Source organism: Telopea speciosissima, chromosome 4, assembly GCF_018873765.1.
Source record: "Telopea speciosissima isolate NSW1024214 ecotype Mountain lineage chromosome 4, Tspe_v1, whole genome shotgun sequence".
Taxonomy (NCBI): Eukaryota; Viridiplantae; Streptophyta; class Magnoliopsida; order Proteales; family Proteaceae; genus Telopea; species Telopea speciosissima.
In genome coordinates, this window is record NC_057919.1 from 3077317 (window position 1) to 3101371 (window position 24055).

General features: G+C 38.3%; 2 protein-coding genes across 4 annotated transcripts in view; both read right to left on the minus strand.

The window, feature by feature from the left end:
• LOC122657523 (zinc finger CCCH domain-containing protein 19-like) overlaps nucleotides 1–9268 on the minus strand; it is a 34240-nt gene extending 24972 nt beyond the window's left edge. For 2 of the 3 annotated variants that reach the window (XM_043852248.1, XM_043852246.1), the window contains exons 1-3: nucleotides 8664–9267; nucleotides 8448–8527; nucleotides 2560–2734 (exon numbers count right to left, since the gene is read on the minus strand). In XM_043852248.1, the coding sequence (XP_043708183.1) occupies nucleotides 2560–2734; nucleotides 8448–8527; nucleotides 8664–9070 (662 nt within the window). In that variant the 5' untranslated portion in view covers nucleotides 9071–9267. Of the gene's footprint in view, nucleotides 1–2559; nucleotides 2735–8447; nucleotides 8528–8663 lie in introns of all 3 variants that reach the window. The other variant, XM_043852247.1, reaches the window with a different exon arrangement.
• A 1809-nt stretch (nucleotides 9269–11077) lies between these two features.
• LOC122659710 (zinc finger protein GIS2-like) lies at nucleotides 11078–19997 on the minus strand. Its single transcript, XM_043854817.1, has 3 exons — nucleotides 19858–19997; nucleotides 11886–11978; nucleotides 11078–11712 (listed from the first exon to the last, which is right to left on the minus strand). Exons 1-3 carry the CDS (start codon nucleotides 19968–19970, stop codon nucleotides 11178–11180), a joined length of 741 nt encoding a protein of 246 aa, XP_043710752.1. The 5' UTR covers nucleotides 19971–19997; the 3' UTR covers nucleotides 11078–11177.
• Between the last annotated feature and the right edge of the window lie 4058 nt (nucleotides 19998–24055).

The following is a 24055-nucleotide window of genomic DNA, read 5'->3' on the forward strand; positions in this document are numbered from 1 at the left end:
CATACATCAGAATGAATAACACCAAAAGGAATTAAACTTCGATTATCAGAAATAGGAAATAAATGTCTAGTTTGCTTTGCCAAAGTGCAAGCATCACAAATAAAGTTGTCTGGATTACACTGTTTCAATAAAGAAGGAAAGAAACACAGATAAAACTCCTATTGGAGGGTAACCCAGACGACGATGCCACATGTGAAGCTCAGATAAAGCACGAGTAGAAGCATCAGGGAGAGACGCCACAGTAGATAACGCAGAAGGGTTATCCAGCAGATAAAGACCACTAGTCATCTTACCACCCCCAATCGTACTTCCCGTGTCTAGGTCTTGAAACACACAATGAGAAGGATAGAAAGTTACTTTGCAGTTTAAATCCCTAGTAAGGTCACTAATAGACAAGAGATTAGTAGAGAAGTTAGGGACATGGAGAATGGAACAAAGAGAAAAAAAATAGAACATTTAATGGACCCTTGTCTGAGAAAAAATGAAACATTTAGAGATGATCTCTCGAAAATAGGGCAGCGCAGATTCACCCACGGCTTGAGAGAGGTGTAAAGGGCTGATATCTCCATGGGAATGGTGTGAACCATGGCATGACGGCAGCTATCTTCAGAGGCAACCATAGCATACGCCTGCTCAAGAGAAGGGAAAGGATCACGATTGAGCACATGGGCTCGAATCTGATCAAACTCCCTATACGGCCCAGCCAAAAAATCATAGACCCAGAGCTTATCTTCCCATTTGCAAAATGCATTAGTGTCCGTCTCACAGGTGGCTGTAAATTTCCCATAAAAATCCAAGGTCTGCCAATAACCACACATGGTGTTGTAGTACTTGGAAAGGGACAAATCTTTCTGTTGCAGGTTATGGATCTTGCGCCGAATATCATAGCATTGAGCATCATTGCCCACCTGAGAATATGTGGTCCTTGCAACTTTCCATATAGTAGCAGCAGAATAAGAAGAAGATAGGCCAGGGCAATAGTAGGATCAATGGATTGAAGAAGGTAAGGCATTACCAAGCATTCATCTGTTTCCCATTTTGTAAGAGCAGGACCATCAACAGTGGGCTTCACAAAAGTTCCCATAAGATGACCATTAAGACCACGAGAACCAACAACCAAAGAGCAGGACCTTGACCACATCAGATAGTTACTGCCATCGAGTTTGACAGAATTGGAATGGAACGAAGGATAGTCGTTCACGCTAATGGACTACTCCTCCCTGTCTGGTGGATAAGGTAGACTCGTCCTGGTCCGACATAATAGTTGATTGCTCAAAAAATGGGAATGAAAAAATCACCACATGTATTCTTCAAAAAACAAGAAGAATATCTAGGTCATCGAGTAGCAACAAGAACCCTTGGTGGGAGAAAAACACCTCACCACCAAGAGGGAAAAAAAAAAGAGAGGGGAAAACAAGGCAGCGAAAAAAGGAGCCAATAAAGGGAGGTGAAAGAGAGTGGTGTAGGACTGTCGCAAGAAAGAAAGGGAGGCGGAGGTGAGGTGGCGGTGCTGTTGCGAGGGGGAGAGAGACGGCGGAAGAGAGCTGGGGTTGGTGTGGGGCTACCGCGAGAGAGAGAGAGAAAGTGGAGGGACAACGACGGCGGCGGTGATGGTGTTAGGCAAGAAAAAAACGAGAGAGGGTAAGAGGAGGTGGCAGCGGAATATTTAGGGATTCATAGGGAGGGCGCAATTCCCAAGGATGATTCTTCTCCTTGCTCTCATATCATGATGGAATATTTGGGGAATTGAACTTGTGTCAATGAGACACAAGCCCTCTCAATTTATAATATTATAATGAAGTACAAGATTACAATAATACCCTTAGGGCAACACTAACTTAAACCTACTGGACTATTATACCCTTGTACCCATATTACAACACAAACTAACCTAATTTCCCCCATATTTAGGATTCACAAGAGCAAGTAATCAAATAGCACTATAACACCACAATTGCCAGGCAACAATGCCCCACTTGAGGTCAAAGGCAACCAGTTAACTCATTTGCCAAGGTGTCCAGACCCAGAACCGGACGATCTTGTTCTCCGCATGTTGTAAAGTGACAATCATTATATCTTCCAATAGTCTAATTTTCAGACCCCTCCCCCTTTACCTTTATAAACATGAGAAATACCCGGAAAATATGAGCTGTGATATAACATATTGTGCTTACCTTTAGGCATCAAGGCAGCTAGCCACCACCACGGCTTGCCTCAGCACCATGAGAATAATGCGTTGCCCCAAGTAATTAAATTCAACCATCCAACAAGTACGACATGTGTCAATCAGATTCCATAATTTAGAGGCTTCAATATTTGGGGAAAAAAGGAGTGGGGAGGAAACCATAAGACCAGCAATCTAAATTTCACTGATTGAAACAAGAGAATATCAAATCAAGAAATTTAAACATGAAATATTCAACTCAACAAAGTTACACAATCACTTTCCATTACATGAAAGAACCTGATAAGGCTTCACAAAGTCTCATCCATGACAAATGAAAAGGCAATTATCTCATCAGACTCCATAGTTTCTGAAAGCATACCATTTCGTTATTTCCCTGCTCATTTTTTTCAATCAGCATTACTGTTCTCAAGCACGTTCCACAGAAGCCTTTGTTTCCTCTAACACATACGAACTCAGCCTCTTTAATGCATGCTTTGCACAAAGAATATGTACATGTATAGCACATAAATTGAGCAGACTTTTCACAGATGCTACATATATGCCATCCTGAAAATCAATAAAAAACAGGAAGAGAAAAATATTAAATCCTATACAATGCAGCAAAAACCATCTTCAAAGATGAAGAACCAAAGACATAGTAAGGGGGCATGAGAGGGGTGGAAAAGAAATTTAATAGTTCAAAGAAATCAAAAACTCAAGGAGGACATCAGACAAAAGAAGTCAGTCACCAAATGACACCCAGCAAATTCCATCAAAAGATAAAAGCATGAATGTAAACAGCAATGAAAATAAAGCATTCAACAAGAAGAAGTCAACAACTTAGCCATATCCCAACTAATTGGGGTCGGCTACATGGATCCTTGCCCTCTAATCAGCTCTATTCAAGGTCACACTTGATACAAGGCTAAAGCTATGCATGTCTTTCCTCAAATCTTCCCCTCGGGTCATTTTAGGTATGCCCCTAGCTCCTTTAGTTCCTTCAATCTGAATCAAATCACTCCTCCGAACTAGAGCATCCAAAGGCCTCCGCTAAACATGGCCATGCCACCTCAAACGACTTTCTCGTAGCTTATCATGTATCGGAGCTACTCCCAAATCAGCTCTAATATGATCATTCCTTACTTTATCCTTCCTAGTTTGCCACACATCCATCTCAACATCCTCATCTCCACTACACTGAGTTTATCTACATGATGCTTCTTAATCCGACATTCTGCATTATACATCATAGCCAATCGTATGACTGTCCTATAAAATTTTCCTCCAAGTTTTAAAGGAATATGTCGATCACAAAACACTCTGGACACATCTCTCCCCTTCATCCATCCTATCACCAAGGAAACTCATCTTGAATGTCTCTGGTTAAATCATTCATGATAAGCACAAACAAATAAGGGCTTAAAGCTGATCCTTGATGCAACCCGATTGTAATTGGGAATTCACTACCTTGACCCCCCCCCACAGTTCTTACACTATTCACCACACCATCATACATATCTTTAACTATGTTCACATATTTACTTGAAACATTTCTCTTCTCTAGTACATGCTAGATATAATCTTTAGGGGCTCTGTCATAAGCTTTTTCTAGGTCAATAAAGATCATATGGAGATCCTTGTTGCAATCTCTAAATCTTTCCATGAGTCTCCTAAGTAAATAGCTTTTGTCATGGATCTTCCTTGCATAAAACCAAATTGTTTCTTCGTAACAGTAGTTTCTTGTCTGGGGTGGGTTTTAATAACCCTTTCTCCTAATTTCATAGCATGACTCATTAGTTTTATGCCTTTATATTTATTGCAACTCTGAATGTCACCTTCATTTTTCGGAACCACAATGCTTCTTCTCTTCAACGGTTAAGTTGCGCCATTGCAAACATCTAGCTGCTGGTTAGAAACATGGAAACAGTCTCTCTGCAAAGCAAGGGTAAGGCTACGTACATTTGCTCCTCCCAAACCCTGCAATAGCGGGAGCCTCGTGCATTGGAACACTTTTTTTTTTTAATCTTATTAAAGAATTCAATATTATATAAATAGGAACAAGAGTAAAGTGGAAAAATCAAGCATGCCAAAACCCTGGCAAAATTCTAAATGCTTAATGATATGGTAAAGGTCAGTTGCCTTCTCCAATTGGTATGAATAGCTAAATGGACTAGCAAAAGAACAAAAGTTAACTTTGGCTTGATGCACTAAAGAATCTATCCATGCCAAAGAGAGTGCATAAGGTGTATGCTGTACCCTCTAGGGCCCCTCTAGGGGTGAACAAAGGGGTACTAGTTTGGAGCGCTTTATCCTAGTTGGGAGAGTAAGGATTTCCTACATCATATAAGAAACTGAGGAAGGTGAGGAACTTTTTTACCTATCTAGCTAAACAGGGAGAGCATGGATAAGACAATCTTACCCTCCCTGTTTACCCAAACAACAGAATTTAAAATGCATCATTGAGGATTTAACAGCCTCACAGGTTTATTGAGAGGGTGAAATCCCTTTACTGTTGGGCTAAGGCAAAGCTTTTCCCCCAAACCCCATAGAGGGCGGTAAGGCCATTACCCAACCCTACCTTCCCCGCTGCCACCCCTACTAACCAACCCCACCCCTCAAAAATAAAAAATAAAAGACGCAGAGGATTAAGAAGATTTGAGGAATTCCTTCGAACAGAACAATGACAAAAGAGAAAAAGTTCTTCATTCCATCAAAAAGATGATCATGAATGGATCTCCAAACTCAAGTGTTCAAATCTATGAAATAAATTGGGTTGGGATTTAGATATTTCTAGGCCACAAAAAAGTTAGGGAGATAAGAAATGCAAAGTCCCTACTCATTTTGGCAACTTCCACAAGTCTAACCAAAGTTAGGTAAATTCAGGAACTTCCACCTGGGTCCAAAAATACCACTTGTGTCTCCAAGAATACTCACTTACCTCTGTTACTCTAAAGGTCAATCCTTCAAGATCTTCTGGGAAGCATACCACAAAGGCTATTTTGCCCACAACATAGTCAATGGTTAAGAGAAAATACCAAAACACTTCATAACTTATTACTTATTAGTAGAAAAGAAAATTCAGAGGGCAATGACGGTCCTTCTTCCTAACCAGAACCTCAGTTAACAGAAATGATCCTAAAATTGTATTTTATTAATGACATCATCTATTTCCTCCCCCTAAGAGTAAAAGGTTTTTAGTGGAAGGCTTAGAAGAACCTCTGTTTTAAAAGGTGAAGTTGTAAGACTGAAGCACGACGTTAGGACGACCAATTACATGATGAGCAAACCTTGAGGCATCAAAAATCCCATTTTTTAAAGTACATTAAAATGAGAAAATTAGATGTATTACTATAAACCCAAGTGCTTCAGTCTTTTACAATTATCACTATGCCAGAGTCTCTTTACAGTTGCAAAAGATAGCCCCTGCACCACTTGAATTTTGAGACCTGGGGAGGGTATAACAGTTGTGACTTCTTCAAATAAAGTTGAATAATAATAGGAATATTGATGGTAAAGGGAAAAAAACCACAAAGGAGCTGCTGAACTGAAAGTGACATCCATGTTATGCAGTCACGCTTGAGAAGTTTTTCATATCATAAACTTATTGATGCACAAGTGATAGTTGGACCCATAGCCTCTGCAAAATGTGAGGCAAACTGGTTCTTCCAAATCAAAGTAGATACACTAGGATCAGAGCATTCATCCCAAGCATAAAATTGTTACTTGTTGAAGACTTGATTACACATAAACAGGAGGAGCTCCTAGTCTCCTACTGTACATCTCATGCCAATGAAGTACTAATTAGGATATGTCTCAATTTGGAATTGTGTATGGATGCTCGAGAGTGAAATTTTCCTTTTTTCTGGTCAGGAGAAAAGATTTTGCATGAGCAAAACCATAACAGAACATAGGGACTGCAATTTCGGTACAAAATAAAAGGAAACACAATTTCAATTAAAACTAATGAACACAGAGATACCTGAAATCATTCATTTTATTCATCTTGGTTCAATTACCCATGAAGCAGAGATTGGAATGCAGAAAATAACAAAGAATCATGATCTGGAGAGGCATCTCTGGCGTTGTCGTGGAATCATGTCATTAAAATTGTGAGAAAAACTTAATGAGACAGAAATAAGGAGCAACGTTTAGTGGTAGAAAATAATAGGCAAAAAAAAAGTGATTGAAGCAGAAATGTGCTTCAACAAAAGGAATAACTTGCAATTTAAAAGGATAGACAGAGATTTTTGGAACATACAAGATTAAGAAATAACTTGATGAGGGAGAGTGAAATGTACAAAAAGGACAAGGAGAGAGCTAAAAATAACTTCAGTTTAAAAATTGTGTAAAAAGACATGAGAGAGGGCCTATGATTTAAAAGAAGATATGGCTTCAGAGGCCATAACCTAGTGAAAGACCTGCTTTTGCACTGTCCTAGGAAGGGTGGACTAGAGTTGGTCCAAACTCCTAACCTTCGGTATTTTATGAATGTAGTGGCAGCCCTCAGACTCAAACCCGCGTCTTCACATAGGCAGCTCAAGCTTTTACAATCAAACCAAAATTGTAACAGGGTTAAGAATAGTGGACTTTCCGTATTCTCAATTGTTAATGGCTACCATTCAGGATAGACTTCAGATTCTAATCAATTCAATGGACTTATGAGTTCCACCTCTGACAATTCCTCTCCATGCAAGGTAAAAACTTCTCTTGCCCATAAAAAATACTGCTTTCAGTCTTATGTGGCATGCATTTGCAATAAAGTATCTCATACCTTCACTAATCACACATATCAAAGCAGTTGATCCAACAGATAATGACAATTATCTTTGAAGGATTTTTGCCAACCTATTTTATTTGTTGGACAACACCCAATGTGTCTTGCAATCCCTAAAACTCAAATTAGAATTTTCCCAAGGTTTAATTCTTGTTCTTGACAATCCCTTGAACTTATGATAATAATTATAACTTTCTAGCTTTAGTTATGTGTCTGGAAATTTGTTCCTCAACAACTTGGGCAACAGTTGCCTAAAGATCAAAACAACCCTTTTAGTTTTGCTCTTCAACTGCAAAAGATATGCAATAATTACCATTCCATGTCCACTTACATTGTTACCCAAACGGCATAGAGTTACCATTATGACCCGAGAAAGTGGGGCAGGAAGGCTTATACTTATCCAAATGTAATGCCTAAGTCTACGTGCCGAAGTGTACAAGAGAAACATAGCCATAAACAGTTCAGAATGGTGAAAGCTTCAGTCTCATAACCATGACTGGCAAATCATAACTTTTCTGATTCTGTAAAACTCTCTCCCTCATCCAACAATAACACAGGTTTCTAATACAACTTTTTCAGAAACTTCAAACAGTTGAGCACTTTTCAAGGTAATCTCTCTAACTCTCTCTACACACACATACATATAAACATAATGAAGCATATTAGTTCCTTCAACGAGCTTGCCACTTTGAAATAGCATGCTAGACAATCTCAAGAAAGGCAATTCCCAGTTCCTTGCAGCTACTGTCCTTATTCCCTCCTCTCTGGTAATTTCCCTTTTAGTATGCATCTCCCAACCTTATACAAAAAAAAAAAAAAAAAAAAAAGGAAAGTCAAAAAACTTTTAACACATTCAAATAAATTGCGGTTCCATTAATTGAATTGGAAGGGGAGAGAGAGAGAGAGAGATTTCCGGCAGCAAGAAAGCTTATTTGGGTTTTTTTTTTTGTTTTTGTGAATAAAGAATTCATTACCAAGAAACCCCATAAGGGGAGAAGGAAGAATACAAGAAGAAAAGAAGAAACAAAAAAAGATTAGCAGCACCCAACTCAAGAGGGAGGGACAGACAGCTGCAGCATAGACAAAGGCAAGCCCCAGAAGACAACAATGAGCCTGTTCCTTGGGGTATCAGAAACACTATCATGCGGCAACAAGTAAAGTTTAGAAGCTTATTTGGCTTTAGTATGTCCGCAACTGCTACTAAGATTCAATCTTTTATTTCAAATCAACCATTGACAATGTCACCGTCAAATGATTTTATAACCATACACAGCAATCGACGGAAGGATCTCCAGACAAAATATCACTCGGATGTGCCAAATTCACCCTACCCTGCTAATATATGTTTTTGCAAACCACATTCGACAAGCAGAGCACCATCAACCGCAAACAATCAATCACCCCAAGGCCAGACAGCCAAGGTTTCAGACAAGCAGAAACTAGTAAAGCATAACGCTATCAATGAGAGAAATGCATGGTTAAAAGGAAAGAAGAATTACTACATACCACAATTCCAGCGACCCTTGGAACGGAAGAATGACTCCTCCCGATTGACACAAGAAGGATGGTACGCCTTAGGGCAGCCCCTAAGAACCCCAAAATAAACTTTATTACCAGCATGCAAGAACCGAGTGGTTGAAGAATAAACGGAACAAAACCAAAAGAACAATATGAATCCAACAAAACAAACCATGTCGACGGGTAGAGACAAAAAATACTCACCGACGATCACAGAGCACGAGGTTCCCACCATCGAAGCAAATGAAACAAACATCTTCTTCCTCTTTCTTCTTTGAAGGGGCTTTTGTCTGAACCCGCGACTGCCTTCCTCGCTTACGTCTCCCGCCACCTCTGCTGCTGGTCTCTGTAGCCTCAGCTTCTTCCGTGTCAACCTCCACTTCCGTCATGGGCATATCTTCTTCTACGACAACAGCAGCGACGTCAGCAACAACCGGAGAAATCCCGAGGAGCAGCGAATCGTCCATCTCGCCAACAGCTTCGCAATGCTGTCGAGTGTCAGGAAGCTCCTCAACCTGTTCATCCTGTTCCAACTTTTCGTCTATTGAATGCTGCTCAACTTCCATGGAAGGCCTGTAAACACCCGGTGAACCATCTTCTTCTTCTTCCATGGCGAGTCTACAAGGAAATAGAAATCCGACAATAACCCTAGATTCTCAGTTGCCCGACTACGTTTTGCTACTCGGAAGAACGGAAAAGGAACGGTAGTGGGTGATTTTTCACCTTACCCTACTCTCTCCTACCTGGCGACCAAAGCGGGACGGAACGAGAGTGACGGTCTCGCCCGCTTGACAAACAAAAATACGCCCAAGCTCGATGGCCGATGCCCTCAATGGGGTCAAAGTGTGTATTATACGGAATGTCCGTCTGTTTTTATTTAGACGTTGTACATATAGTCTGTTATATATTCTTAGAATGCATTCTATGCCGATTTTGTATTATAAAACTAATGCAAAATCATTCTAAAATGCGTTTCAATAACGCATATCAAACGCTGCATAAATTCAATTCTAGTTCTCAATTTTGTCTTTTTTTAATCAATAAATAATGATAAGAGGCCTAAAGCCCTAATATGGTATATGATTGCATACCACATAATTGTTTGAGTATGTATTGTTACCCATTTGTGAACCCCCATTACCAAATAGATTACCAAATAAGTCTCATAAATATGGATATTTTTTTTCTTTTGGTAAAGGCCTCATAAATATGATGGTGGCCCATGTGAATAGAGTACCAAATGTTAAATCATATATGTATGAAATCAAGTTAATATACCGCATTACTTGTAAGAATCTCATTATCTCAAAAAATAACACAATAATGATTAAAAAAGCATAACAATGTCCAACAACCACCACATAAGAGCACACAAAGATTCATATAAAAGAATTTTTTCATTGTTCACGATTATTGCCTCTATTGGTTATGGTTGCTCATTCTCTTCTGTTTCATCATCATCATCATCATCATCGCTTTCAACTATAATTAGATCCTCAAGACCACATTCCTCCGACAACCAATCTTGAGTTCCTTCTTGCCTAATGAAATTATGAATGATGCAACGTGCAACAATAATGAGCACTTTTTACCCTATTATTTTGTCATGGTTTGTAAATTTATTTTAGAGTGTTATTCACTAACAATTCTCAACATGCCCTTAAATAACTGATGGCATCTTTCTAAATATCTCAATTCTGTTAGTCATTAACTTTTGTTGAATTTTTTGATGTACAAGTTTTCAGTTTCAATTTTCATTAGAGAACTCATTGAATTAGGCCCGAACATTATTTTATTTTTTTTGGAGGGGGGTGGCACTTTGGCTCCATCTAGTTGCAAGTAAAGTGTTGATAGGTGATGCAAGATCATAAATGCAAAATGGGAAAATATCAACTAAATCCAAAGACGGTTTTAAAACCAGCTAAAAAAAAACTACTGATATGACGACCAGAATTTGCAACTAAACCTGAGGAAAAGTATTTGCATATGAATGATATTTGAAAAAAAAAAAAAAATGAGGCTCCTACACCCAATCAATCAAACTCAATCTTAGTACATAAGTTAGGGGAGTAAAACCTACTTTTAAATTTGAACCCCGTATGCCTTGTCACATGGCAAATATGTCTGCTGAACTTGGTTTAACATTTTGTACCGGAATTCCAAAAGCATGAAAGTTAAAATCCTGACACCCCCAAAAACAATTTCAGAAGCCAAGAAAATGTTCTTCGCTTTTCTAATAAACCAAGAAACTTATTTTGACAGCCTACTCTGGCCAAACAAACATAAGCCTAAAGCATTTGCTCCATTACGATGCAAGAATTCTCAACCATTTTTCAGGTCTTTCAAGGCTTTGCTACTCCACTTGGTAATTCCATTTTGCTTGCGAGTAGACAAATGGATACGGTAGAGTGAGCTCGATTTCTTACTGAATTTAGTGTAAAAGAAACAAATAGGCAGCACAAGGACTCGATCCATTTTGTATTATACTAGACTATCCATTAGGCTTCAAATTTAAAACTACAGGCCAAAGAACCAAATTTTCATGACTTCATCCATGGAAAATGCTAAAATCTGGCGACAGTCACAATCGCACAATCATGTAAGCTTTTGAATTCATAAAAGAATGCAAATTTGAAATAATAAAAAGAAGTGCCTCCACAGTAGCCCTAACTTGCATATCCCCAGCGTTGCCCCATACTGACCCACTAATTTTCTCCCTCAGTAACGTCGAGGTCCACGATCCATAAATCGACTAGATGGGCACTCAAACGCCAGGTGCCCTCGGCCACCACAGTTGTGACAGATAATCACTTGGCCCACGCAATCCCTGCTCATGTGACCCACCTGATGACAGTTCCGGCACACTACATCGCGGTAACCGCCACTGCGACCCCCAGCAACCCTGTCTCCTAAAACTTCAGCCTTTGGGCATAACCTAGCCACATGCCCAGAGATGTTGCACAAGTTACATATGGGTTCATTCTGGCAGTCACGCGCTAGATGACCTGTCTGCCTGCAGTTGTTGCACGCCTTATCATTTGTACAATCTGCTGCAATATGACCTTGCTTATAGCAATTGTTGCACAACCTCATGTCCCCCGGTGGCAGCGTATGAGCTGTGCAATCTTTGGCACGATGACCAGCCTTGCCACAAGTATGGCAGATGCCCTCGTTCGTACAGTTGCTGGCCATGTGACCCGGCTCACGACAGTTCCAGCATAATGACTTGGTGGTACACTCAGTTGCAATGTGTCTGTAAAATAGTTCGTATGCCAAGATTGAAATGAGCCAATGACAATGTATGAATCGTCACCCACATCTCTGTGTGTGTGTGTTGAGTCGGTGCTTTCATGCAAATGAATAGATGGATTTACAAGATTGTGATATATTTGGGTAACATAATGCAGCAGGATAGCATTCTTTTACCCAGGAAGACCACAGTTGTTGCAGACGGCTGCATTAGGACATTCTCTTGCATAATGACCCGGTCGCTTGCAATTTTTGCAGAGATTTGATTGGCTGGATATACAATACCATCAGAATTAGCGTAAGAGCAGAAAAATAATGGCATTTCTCACTAAACCAAATTAAATTGTTCAAAATAAATTCCCTCGCTATCCTGATCCAGATTTTGCATCCATCACTAGTATGGGATGTATGAAAGGATCTCTACATAAAATGTGTTTTTAATGGACAGTCAAAAGCCTTACTGGCAATTAAAGAAATGAAAAAACCCATAATAAGGGAGCATATCGTGAATAACTATTAATAAATTCAAATAATTTGACATTTCTTTCTCTTGTTTGAGAGAAGGTATGAATCTATAATCTAGAATATAGTATTCCTTTACTGCAAAAAAAGTTGAGAAGAAATGAAGTTATGACTCATACAAATCATTAAATGGGGATCTGAATAGAATATTAGATTTCCTCAATAGGGAATAGGCGTGACGCAGGAAGCTTTTAACAGATCTTAAACCCTGTGACTTCTGGACCCAGGAAATCAACCCTACATGATTAGCTTCACAAAATTTCACAGGAAGTGAAAATAAAAGGAATTTGGAGGAAGAAAAATTGAATATATTCATGAAAATGTTTTGCAATGAGGTTGCAAAAATGGGATAGTGCTGAGGGTTGAAAACCAAAAAAGACCATCAGCTTGAGGACAAAATTAATCGAATTTGAATAAAAGGGATTATAGGGATATCCAAATTATGATTGGCCATAATTTCTCACAAAATTTACTTTGTGGCTAGATAGGAAATGAGTTTCTTGAGGAGAAAATTCAACTCTGATCAACAAAAGCAATTAAAAAAATGAGTCACTTGAGTAATTCAATTGGTTACTCAAGCAACTAATTCAACAAGTATAAGAAGGGGGGGAAAGAACTGAAATTAACAAATTATTGAAAGAAGAAAAGAAACTGACCAGGAAACCAATACAAAATGTGTAATTGGAGGTAGCATTTTATATAACCAAAATCAACCTATCAGAAGCCACACAAAAATAGAGGTTTCCAATGAAACAGAAAACTGATGAAGAACTGAAATACATCCGGAAGGCCATAAATGCTGATATTTCTATAAATAAGATTGAGAATTAAAATTGTAAACCAAGCATATAACAGCAGCAGTAAACATCAGGAACAACAAGCAATAACATGCAAAAGCAGGAAGAAAAGGTAAATGACCCTGGCTGGGGCCTTGCTTCCCTCAAGAAAGCAGATTAATTGGACGATCATATCCCAAATACCATTTACACTCTATAACTTGAGAAGGAAAAGAAATAAAATTAATTACTAAGAAGGAAAGATAACAAAGGAACAATTGACATTCGCTAGAGTATCTGTAGATCTTCCAGCCTGTCATGAACCCACCCATTCCATTCCCATATCTCTGGAAGGAGAGGGAACCATCATGATGCAAGAAGTCAGATACAAATGGTTGCCACTGCATTGCTTGGAATTTCTCTTATTTGGACACTCCTCTAATTATTGTGCATCTTCGCAGAAGGATTAGAGGGTAAAATCTAGTGGATCAGCAGTCGATGGCTGAGCACCTCCAAATTGGGTGGCTGTGGGTGATGAAACACCGGCAATGGTGGCTGCAATCAATTGCAACACTGATGAAGGAAGAGGGGAAAATTCCATCCAAATTCAAAATCTGCTAGGTCAGCTGTTGGAGGAAAAGAACCAATTATGGTGGTGGAGGCAAGACTTCAGCCAGATATGGTGGCCGGAGAAGATGGTGAGGTGAAGTTGGATCAAGTTCAAATTCAAATTCAAAATTTGAATTTGAATTCTTATTTAAAAAAGGTTTTTGCCAATATTAAAGGGCAGGTCAGTTATACTAAAAAAGGGAAAGGAGAAGATGTATAAGGAGGGGAACAACTTTGCAGTTTTGGAGGGAGTTGAGGAAGTAAGAGACATGGAAAAGGAAGGAGAATTTTCTGGGGATTGTACATTGATCCAGCTCATATTGAAAAGAATGATGAGTTGGACGGGAATTATCTTAGTATTCTTTCAACCGTTAATAATGTGGGATTGGGGCCTAATACAGAATCTGGGAAGACCTTTTCTGATCCAACTTCTTTGGAGCATATGGATCTTGCTACTCGAGTTGTGCCAACTCATGTGGGGTGATATTCTAGTGAATCTCTTAGGCCCCGTTTGTTTAGAGGGGAAGGTGGGGTGGGATTGTTGCGAAGATAGGACCCACATGTTGGTGGGGTTTTGTTGGGGTGGAAATGTTGAGGTAAAGTTACTTTTCCCATGAATAGTAACCAAAGTCCCACCAGTTAGGATAGGCTAGGGGTGGGATTTTGAAGTGCAACATCAGCAGACAAAGCAATTAATGATGTTCCCTAAGCTTTTGTAAATTCACCACCCCAAGATAACCAAACAAGGTTGGGGTGGGACTTTGAGATGCCACATCAGCAATTTCCCACCCCAATTCTCCCACCCCACCTAAGTCCCCTCTAAACAAAAGGGGCCTTATGGATAAGGGGTTAGATGCCCTTCCTCCTGAACCCTCCCCTCCTTCCCCCACCTCTCTCAACCCATTCGATCATCTACCAAGAGGAATAAGAAGACAAAGTCTGCTCTGATGTGAACCTGGAATTGAGTCTGTAGTGGCCCCTCGGTGTAAAGTGAATCTTGAGGCTGATGGTTCATCCGTTGCTTCTTCAGAGGAGCATTCAGAGTCTATGCTAAGTGATGCCATCAAGGATCCAATCTTGGATTCCTTCGCATTCCTAATTGGCAGCCTCCTTCAGCCTGCCTTCTGTGTGACTCTAAGGCTTTTTTGAACCGCCCTAAAAAAGATGATGATTTGGATGGCCTTGGCATTTATACTGGACGGAGTCGCCGCATAAGATTTGCTCAGTACTACTTTTGTTCCAAGGAATGGAAAACTTAATTTGTGGTTCACCATTTGGTCCTTGTTTTGCCATGTCCAAGTCTTTGGGGTGCCTCTTAGTTTCTCGCTATCTTGGCTTTAATCCTACTTTTGAGCTTTGTTTTATTTGTTCTTTTTATAAATTGATTTACTTACCCCCCCCCCCAAAAAAAACAGTTACTAAAATTAAGTATAATCTGTTATTATTACACTTCAACATATTTTTTTTAAAAATACAACCAAAGTTAACCACTACTTAAAGAGCAACCCCCCCCCCCCCCAACAAAAAAAAAACCACCTGAACCATCAAATAACTAATAAAAATAAAACCCATGACCCCCTAATATCCGACGTCTAAAATAATGGTTGTATAAGCCTGATCTTAAACCTCCTTTGCTGGATTCCTCTTGCTTCTGCTGGTAAGGTCAATCGTGGGGCCTAAACAGACCCCCCAACACTTTCACCTGATCTCTATGGCTCGCTAATTGCATCAAAGCACCATATGTTATTTGCTGAGCAGGTTCTCTGAATTTAAACTTGAGTTTATGAGAGTTTTAGCCAATAAAGGAAACGAGAAAATTCAATCAATGCATGGTGATGCAGAACCAAGGGTGTATTCAAGGAAGAAGAAGAAGGCTGCTGCTCCATTGAGTCAGACTTGAACCAGCCCAAGTATTGGGCCAGTTTTGGACAAGAAAACACTGTTCACGTGAACAGTGCCATCGCCCTTAATGGGGCCAGCTGGCCTTTGACCAGTCAAGATGTCTTTTATATTTTAGAAACTTAGTCGCTTAAGTTAGTAGCTATTTTCAGTTTAGTTTCTATTTTCATAATTAGAAGTTAGTACTTTCTATTTTTGTAATTAGTAATTAGTTTCCATTTTTGAAATTAGAAAGTCTTCACATCAACTTAGTTGTTGATAGTGCCATGTAACCTCATTCATGGATTATAAATACAACCCAAGTGGGGTCTAAGAGCTCGACGATTTGATTCAAATTATATCTCTGCTGTTATGCAAGTTATGCTTCCATGAAGCTTTTACTTGGTGTTCGATCCTTGGAGAGAGGAGCTGGTGTTAGATGCTGCTGACTCCTTGCGGTGGGAAGCCCAGGAGGTTCTTTTTCATTGCTGAGTTTCATTCCCTGCAAGCCTTCAAGCCTTCAGAAGTCTCTCCCCTTCAACCAAACTCCATTGCTGCTGCCCAGACCTTCATTCCCAGGTTACCTTCTATTTTTGACTAACCTTTTAATTCCATTCCCTCTCTCTCCTGCCCTATCCAGCCATTAGTTTTTTTCAAGCTTTTCAGCAAACCTTCCCCCCCCTCTAAGACCTCCACTCAATCCCCTTGTTAGCCCCATCTGACCTGCAGATCACTTTCCACAAGAAATCTCCCTAAACCCATCAAAACCCCACTTTCCCAGCCTGCAGACCAAATCGGCAGAGACAACTGCCCTGCTGCAGATCTGTTTGCCTAATCCCTTGACCTCCCTATCATTCCAGACCTATTCCTTCACCTTACCTTTACCTTAAGCCTATCCATTAATCTACCAATCCAACCCAACCTTAACCCTATCGAGCTGAGCCTTTTTTTCCCTGATTTCAGATCCTGTACATGAATTTCCAAGGTTTTATTTACCTTATTACCATGTTTGTTCTCTGTTTATCATGTCATATACTTCCAGTGCATGCTTGAAATCTAATTTTTGTGTTTTAGGTGTCAATGTATCATGTTAACATATGTAGTGACGTTTTTCGTAATTGTCTACATGACATTAACCATGTTATATAGGGTTACTACATTATTTAGATCCTATGATTTCACTTAGATTTCCTTCACTTTTCATATACTACCCTTGTAGTGCCACTAGATATGGGTGAGTCCCTTCTTTTCCTTTTTTTTCCCTGAATTCATGATGCATATGGCTTGTATAGGGTAGACCAAGGTCCCTTACATCTTCCTCGAATTGTAGACTGATACGAACCGACCTTTGGTTGGATCAGGTTGAGTGAAATCAATATTATTATTTTTGTGTAGGTCATATATCCTAATATAGATGGCGACTCTTTGTCATTGAGACTTATACATGGTTCGGTCTAAACCTCAAAAACTGATCGTGATCTTACACATATATGTCAAGGGGTATACCTCTATGTAAGGACATGATTTTTGCAATATGATGTGTTTCTTTTCCATTTAGTACATGGAAGTGTGCTCATTCAGAGAGGTGTGTCTAAGTGGTACTTACCCTCTATAAATTTTATAGAGGGTGGAACTTACTATTGGCTACAATCTTGAAAGGATAAGGTAACAATCTACCCCATCCTAATACACGCTTATAATCCTCGCATAACTTGAGACCTTGATAAATGGATGATAAATATACCTGCATACTAAGGCCACTTTTGTTAGATGGTAAGTGAGGCAAAATAAAAGTCACCGGTAAAGTGATTTTTATTTTGGCTAAAGGCAAGTGCTGATTAGAAAGTTGTATGAGTGGTAAAGTAAAAGTAATTGAAACAATCACCCCCCTCCCCCAAAATGGGCTGTTCGATTAAGTCAACATAAATTGTATGAGAAACATGTGGGGACCATAAGAGTTGAAACCTTTTTAGCATTTCTACATAAAATGGAAAATAGTTATTTTCGGTTAAAATATTAGCCAACAAGAGAAGAGAAAAAAACGTGGAGCCCATAAATTTTTCATTACTTTTATGAAGCTCCAATGTGGTAAACCACACTATTAGGATGTTTGCCAAGGCCTTTTTCAATAGGAGTTTTAGATGCCATTGATAGTAAAGGATAGGAATCAAGATAGCTATAACCTAAAAGTAGAAACCATTTAGTTGGTGAGTTGGTCAAAGTAGGATACATTAGATACCATACCTAGCCAAATTGGTAAGCTCTAGAAACCCGTTCTTGATACTCTTTTCAATCTTCATCCCATTACCCTATTTCATAATATAAAAACCCTACCGACACCACTGATTATACCCAACAGCCTAAAATTTGAAACCATTTAATTGCATCTTATTCAAAATTTAGCCTAAACTAAATGCTGCAACACCAAAACTAGTCTCATCATGAACTAGACCATAAATCAATATGAAACCATGTCAACTCTTAGAAATAACCATAGTGTCTAACCTTATTCTTTTATGGGACATACACCCTGTGGCACCATATTTAAAACATTAACTTGTACCTAATATAGTAGTGTTCTAGTTCTATACTTACACTTAATATAATAAATGTCCTACATAGGCAACCCCATTACAAATAGGAAAAACCCTAGGACCAACACACCTATTCTTTGGACAGACATCAGACATGTTGTCCTGCATCAGGTATCTATATATCTGTAATGGCACTTTATCAACAAGAATTGAATTTTTTATTTAAATTGCTGTTGATTTCACTAGTTATGTTACATATCTAAAAATTATTGGATCGCCCTTTAAAAGCTATTTATCAACGTGCATTTGCAATTGCAAAATCATCTGATATATCAGAACTGTTTGACTCCAAGTCAAACAGGGTTGAGAGTTATAAACTAGGGGTTTCTTTAACAGCTTCTCATCCTAAGAAATTCATGATTCCACCAAACATATTGTCTGATCAAGCAGATTGTGGAAACATCTAGTTTAAAGGTCACCTAGCACCAAGGAGTAAAATGCCATCAGATACCAGATTGGTGGCTGTCAATCCTGATCCGGCCAGATCTCTGAGGGGTTTCTACAGGTACCGGCTAATATCAGCCAGTATAACCGTTGTTGATTAGAGATTGGAAACAGATATTCGAAAGAAACGAATCTTCTTCGGCAAAGAATTCTCGACATGAAAACACAGAGACAAAAGGGCTGATTTTTTTTAATAGGAAAAAAGAATGGATGTGCAGGTTCCCAAATGAATTGGATTATTCACTGGATAGGTGACCACCAAACCCAATACTTGAAATTATGCCTAGCATATTGACGGTATCAATCAATTGAAGGCTTGATATGTAAGCCTGTTACAAAACAAAAAGCAAAACTATTTCATACCGTACAAAGTCATCATGCCCCTTTAAAAGGCTAGCAGATGCAAAAAAAGATCAATATTTTATTCAATGTTAGAAGTGCTAATGCCAAATAAAATATATTAGAAGATGGGACATTGCATACCAATAACTATATAAGAAGGCTACATCAGTACATCCCCACCTTAAGAATATCAACTAACACTAGAGACTGGGGAGAAATAACAAGAGATATGTTTCACCATGCTCTTCATACTAAAAAAGCAGGACACTATCATTTTCTCCCATATTCCTCAGAAAGCTTCTATAAATATTTTTTGTAGCCGCAGCAGAACAGTAAATAAATATCATATTATAAAATGCTTAACAATATTGACAAAAAACACTCGAAATTTCATCTACCAATATACATTCTACATATTTAGATTTAGATTTGATAATTCTCTTTTCCCACAGAAAAACGGAATGAATAAAAACACTGGATCACATGCGAGATAACTCATACACATAATTAATCGCTAAATAGTCCAATAATTGCAGATCAATATACCAATCACAAAATACAAACAGCTACTCATATAAGATACCATTACCAAAGAAAGGGTCCAGGGATATATAATGCTTGTAGTCTAAAATAACACTTATATAGTCAAACAATGTAGCACATGACATATATTCCTCGATATAAGATTCAACACCAGACTAAACACATGAAGCTCTTAAAAATGCATTACTATTTTAAACTATAAGGTTTGATTATCATATGAAACTGTGTTCAAAATTACGAAATGATGGCTCTCCCTTGTGTGCAAGTTCCAGCAAAAGCTCGTTCCACAAAAATAGGACCATCAACACTTTCAAACTTCAAAGCATTTGTCATTTGATACATGAATTGACAGTTTTTCCTTCTTTTCCTCCCTTCTTTGCATTAGAATAGCAGCCACGGGAAAAAACATAGAACAATAAAAGGATCAGAAAACCATAAAACCTGAAACCCCGACGTGAGTCTCTTTTGTAAGGTGCGGCATCGCGGTAGGAATTGCGCTCAGTGCGGATCCTACGATCACGTGGAGGACTCCTGCTCCTGTTACGTGGGCTCATCTTCAAGCTTCCCCTTATTCAGACCAACCAGCAGTGATTTGCACAATTTAAAAAACAAAAAACAGCACCACCACCACCACTACCAACACCACAGCTACTGCTTCCTCCCTGCCCACATTACAACCATACACCAAAACCATCTCCATAAGTCCATGCCAAACCCCCTACATTCCCTTCAAAATTAAAAACACCAAATTCCAGTATTACATCATAATCCCTATCAAAAACAAAACCACAATCCACAGTCTCCATTGAATTTCATAATAACCAACACCAATACCTTTTTAACTCAAATAACACAATTCTTCAACTGTAACACTTCCTTGGTAAGAAACTCAATTATCTCCCATAAAAAATACCCCAGGAACCCCATCAGGTTAGATCAGTAAGCATAAAATTGAACCAAACACCAACGCTGGAACAAAATGTCCAACAAGTAACATAAATCATTCTCTCTATTACATCAATAATCATATCCACGTGACTTTTTAAATCCCCACATTAACATAAAATTGTCCTTCCTGGTAAGATTAAGAAGGAAAGGGGGAGGAAGGTTTTTTTGTTTGTGGTAACATGTTTTATCGAACAGTCTCATCATTGCAACACTCATCTGTGAAAATGGAAAATTAATAAATGTTTCCAAACAAAATAACTACAAATGCTTTATCGGATCTTCCAAAATGTCAGGCCAGCGCCGCCCCATTACACAGTATTGTCAAACAATAATATAAAACTGTTATGCCCTCAACCACCAGTTGTGTCCAAACACAAGTACTTGCATTAGCAACAGATACATACAGATTCCCATATTCCAAACACCCATGAAACATTTAAGACTCTTAAGGCTACTGACCTTGATGTTTCAACTAAATAAAGTTAAGCATGAAGTTAAATTCCGAACCACCTCATCTCATCAAAAACAGCAGAAAATATGAAAAAAATATCTGAACTTCTTGCGGAAACGACTACACGATGCATTACAATATTGCGTATCAAAGAGGGGGAAAAAAAGAAACGATAGTAGAGCGACAACAGTGATGTGTTGAACCGTAAAGAATCACATTCTTTATTGCGATAGTACGAACTTAACGTACGCCTCAAAACCTAATATTTCAATTGTCATCACCATAGCTCTAACCGCTTCGAAGAGGAAACAACAAATCCAACTGATGAAATTAATTCATACCAGCCAAATTTCAGTACTTAACCTATACCCTACGCGTTAAATCCGACTCATGAAATCCTATCAAAATAGTGGACAAAATAAGAAAGAGCAGATAAACCTAAGAACGGGCACTTAAAGAACAATGAGAATACAAGATTTCTAAATCCCTAGTCAGAAATCAGATCTGAAGTTAGGGTTACGGACCTTTGTGTGACGAAGGCTTCTGAACCTTACCTCCGCGGCACCACCGCTCTGTAAAGCGCTATCCGGACAGCAAAGTTTACGAGGAAAAATTGTTCATCGGTCGGATAAATATTGACGACAATGAGCGAGGGAATTTTAAAAATAAAAAAAAGGGGGTGAATTTTTCAAAAAATAAAAACCTATTCACTATTTTAGGTGACTTTTTTTGGGGGGAAATTTCACAGACACCCCTAAAAGTATCCAATATCTCAGAAATTTATCATACTTTGTCAAAATAGCAAACTTCCCCCTGACGTTAAGCAGGGTGACCCCCCAAGATAAAATGTCGATTTTACCCTCTTAGTATCACCCAAAGTATAAAATATCGATTTTACCCTCTTAGTAATTTTTAGGGAAAAATGACTAGGGAAATAGTAGATTCTTCCCGTTGGAGCACGAAGAACAGAACCGCCATGGGCGAGGTCATCTCCGGCGATTTCTTCCAGCTTTGTCGAGAATAAAGTCTTGCGATTTCTTCTCCCGCGACGATTACTTACAGCAACTAATCATCATCCATCTGCAGAAAGGGAAAACAAGAAATCTGAATATACCTCATTCACAACTCTCGATATCTCTTCTCTATTTTGATTACGATTCTCGTTGAACCTGCAACTACAATTCTCTAATCACAACAATTGATGGCGGGCATCAAAAGAGGGCACACTGTCATAGAGGAAGACGATGGTCTGGCAAGAGAAAGTGATGGAACCAAGAGATGTGTTTCGTTGGCTTCAACGGTGCTTAATCCTTTTCTATCTCTGTCATTTATTAACAATGAGGGCAAATACTCTCTGAATTCTCAATTGTTCACGCCTTTTTTAATCCTCCTATTTTATTTTTTTTCCAAAGCATTAATTATCTTCATTCCGATATTCGAATTTGATTCAATCTTTAAAACCCTAACGTGGTTTCGCTCTGCCGTCTTTGTTTTTGAACAATCAATCTCTCATTAGTTTTCCTGTATCTGTTTCAACTTCTATGGATATTGCAGGAAAAAGAAAAAAGAAGTAGAAGAAGGGGTACCTGTGTTACAAATGACAAAACGTTAGGGTTGGATGGAGTATTTAATTTTGTCTCCAATAGCAAAGATTGAAGGGGGGAAAACATACCTGTGTTGGTGTTTTCCTTATTCATCTTTCGAGCATGGAGATGGGTCCAGCAATGGTGTCGAAGCTCACTGTACTACACAATTCTACCGTCTTCTTCCTTCAGTCCAGCGATGGTAAAACGATGATGTGTTTTGTTTTTTGGGTAAAAGAGGGTTTTACCCTTAAGGGGTATTATGGTACATTTATTCCTTCTAAGGGTAATTTGACCATTATGATAAAACTAACAGCAACTTAACCCCAAAAGCCTAACGGAGTGGACTAAGTTCAAATATCTTCATAAAATAAGGGTAGTCTGTGCTTTTTTGACCAAGTATGGTAAATTTTTAAGATATTGGATACTTTTAGGGGGTGTCCATGAAATTTTGCCCTTTTTTTTTTTAGTAAAAACTTTAGTGGTTCACAACTTCACGCATTGTGATAAGGGGTGTCAAGTGGTCAGTTTGGTCCGATTTTCGATCGGGTTGAATCGGTTTCGGTCTCAGAATGAGTGAGAGTGTGAAACCAAAACCAAACAATTATGAAACTTCGATTTTTCGGTCCAATGTGTTTCGGATTATTTTAATTTTTTAATATCAGGTTAATATCGATTTAGATCAATTTGTTTTCGGGTTTAAACTACAATGAAGTCTTACATTCATAACATATAATAATGAAATATAAGATAAGATCACTTTAATTTGCATTCCCCAAGTCAAACAAGTAAACAACCATGAATATGAAAATTGATTTGATGTGTACGTGTTATAATCCAAACAAATAGGAATCAATTATAAAGCGAAGATAACTAAAATTGAAATCAATGGATAAATAGAGTTTGTAACGAAATCATTGTTATAAATCATATCATTATTTATCATTAATTTTAAAGAAAAATAACTAATATTGAAATCACAAAATGAATTATACTATCAGATTATTCATTTGACTATTCAACTAATTCTGTGTAATACCTGGAAAAAAATTATATAAATATATATATATTGAACAAGGAGATCAATGGAAGAATTATTACAAACCAATTTCCTTATTGTGAATCGGACCAGCAGGCTATTGTGAATTATCTTCAACAAAGTGATCCTTTTTCTCCATTATCTCTCGAGACTATTTTGGATGATATTCTATCATTTATCGTCATTTTATACTGATTTTGTTTCCTCTTTTATTCCAATGGAGCAAAACAGTTTGGCTGCCTCTTTGGTAAGGAAGGCACTGTCGGTTATATGTACGACAGTATGGCCTGTGTCCGATCCGTGGTTATTAGAATTAGTTTATTCTCCATCCATGTGTAATACACGATCGAATTAATAAATATGCCTATTTCTATCACCCTAAAAAAAAAAACTCATACTCATTGATTTGTAACAATTTCCCTTACAACCATAAATTTTCTCACTGATATTGAAATCAATATCAATGGATAATCAATTCACCTATTATTTACCAAAAAATAAAATAAAAATGTTCATAACCTTATACTCAATGATTTTTTTATCAATTTTATGCGATTCGATTTTTTGTTTGAATATCAGTTAGTTCGGTGCAATCAGATTTTCAACCGGTCCCATCAT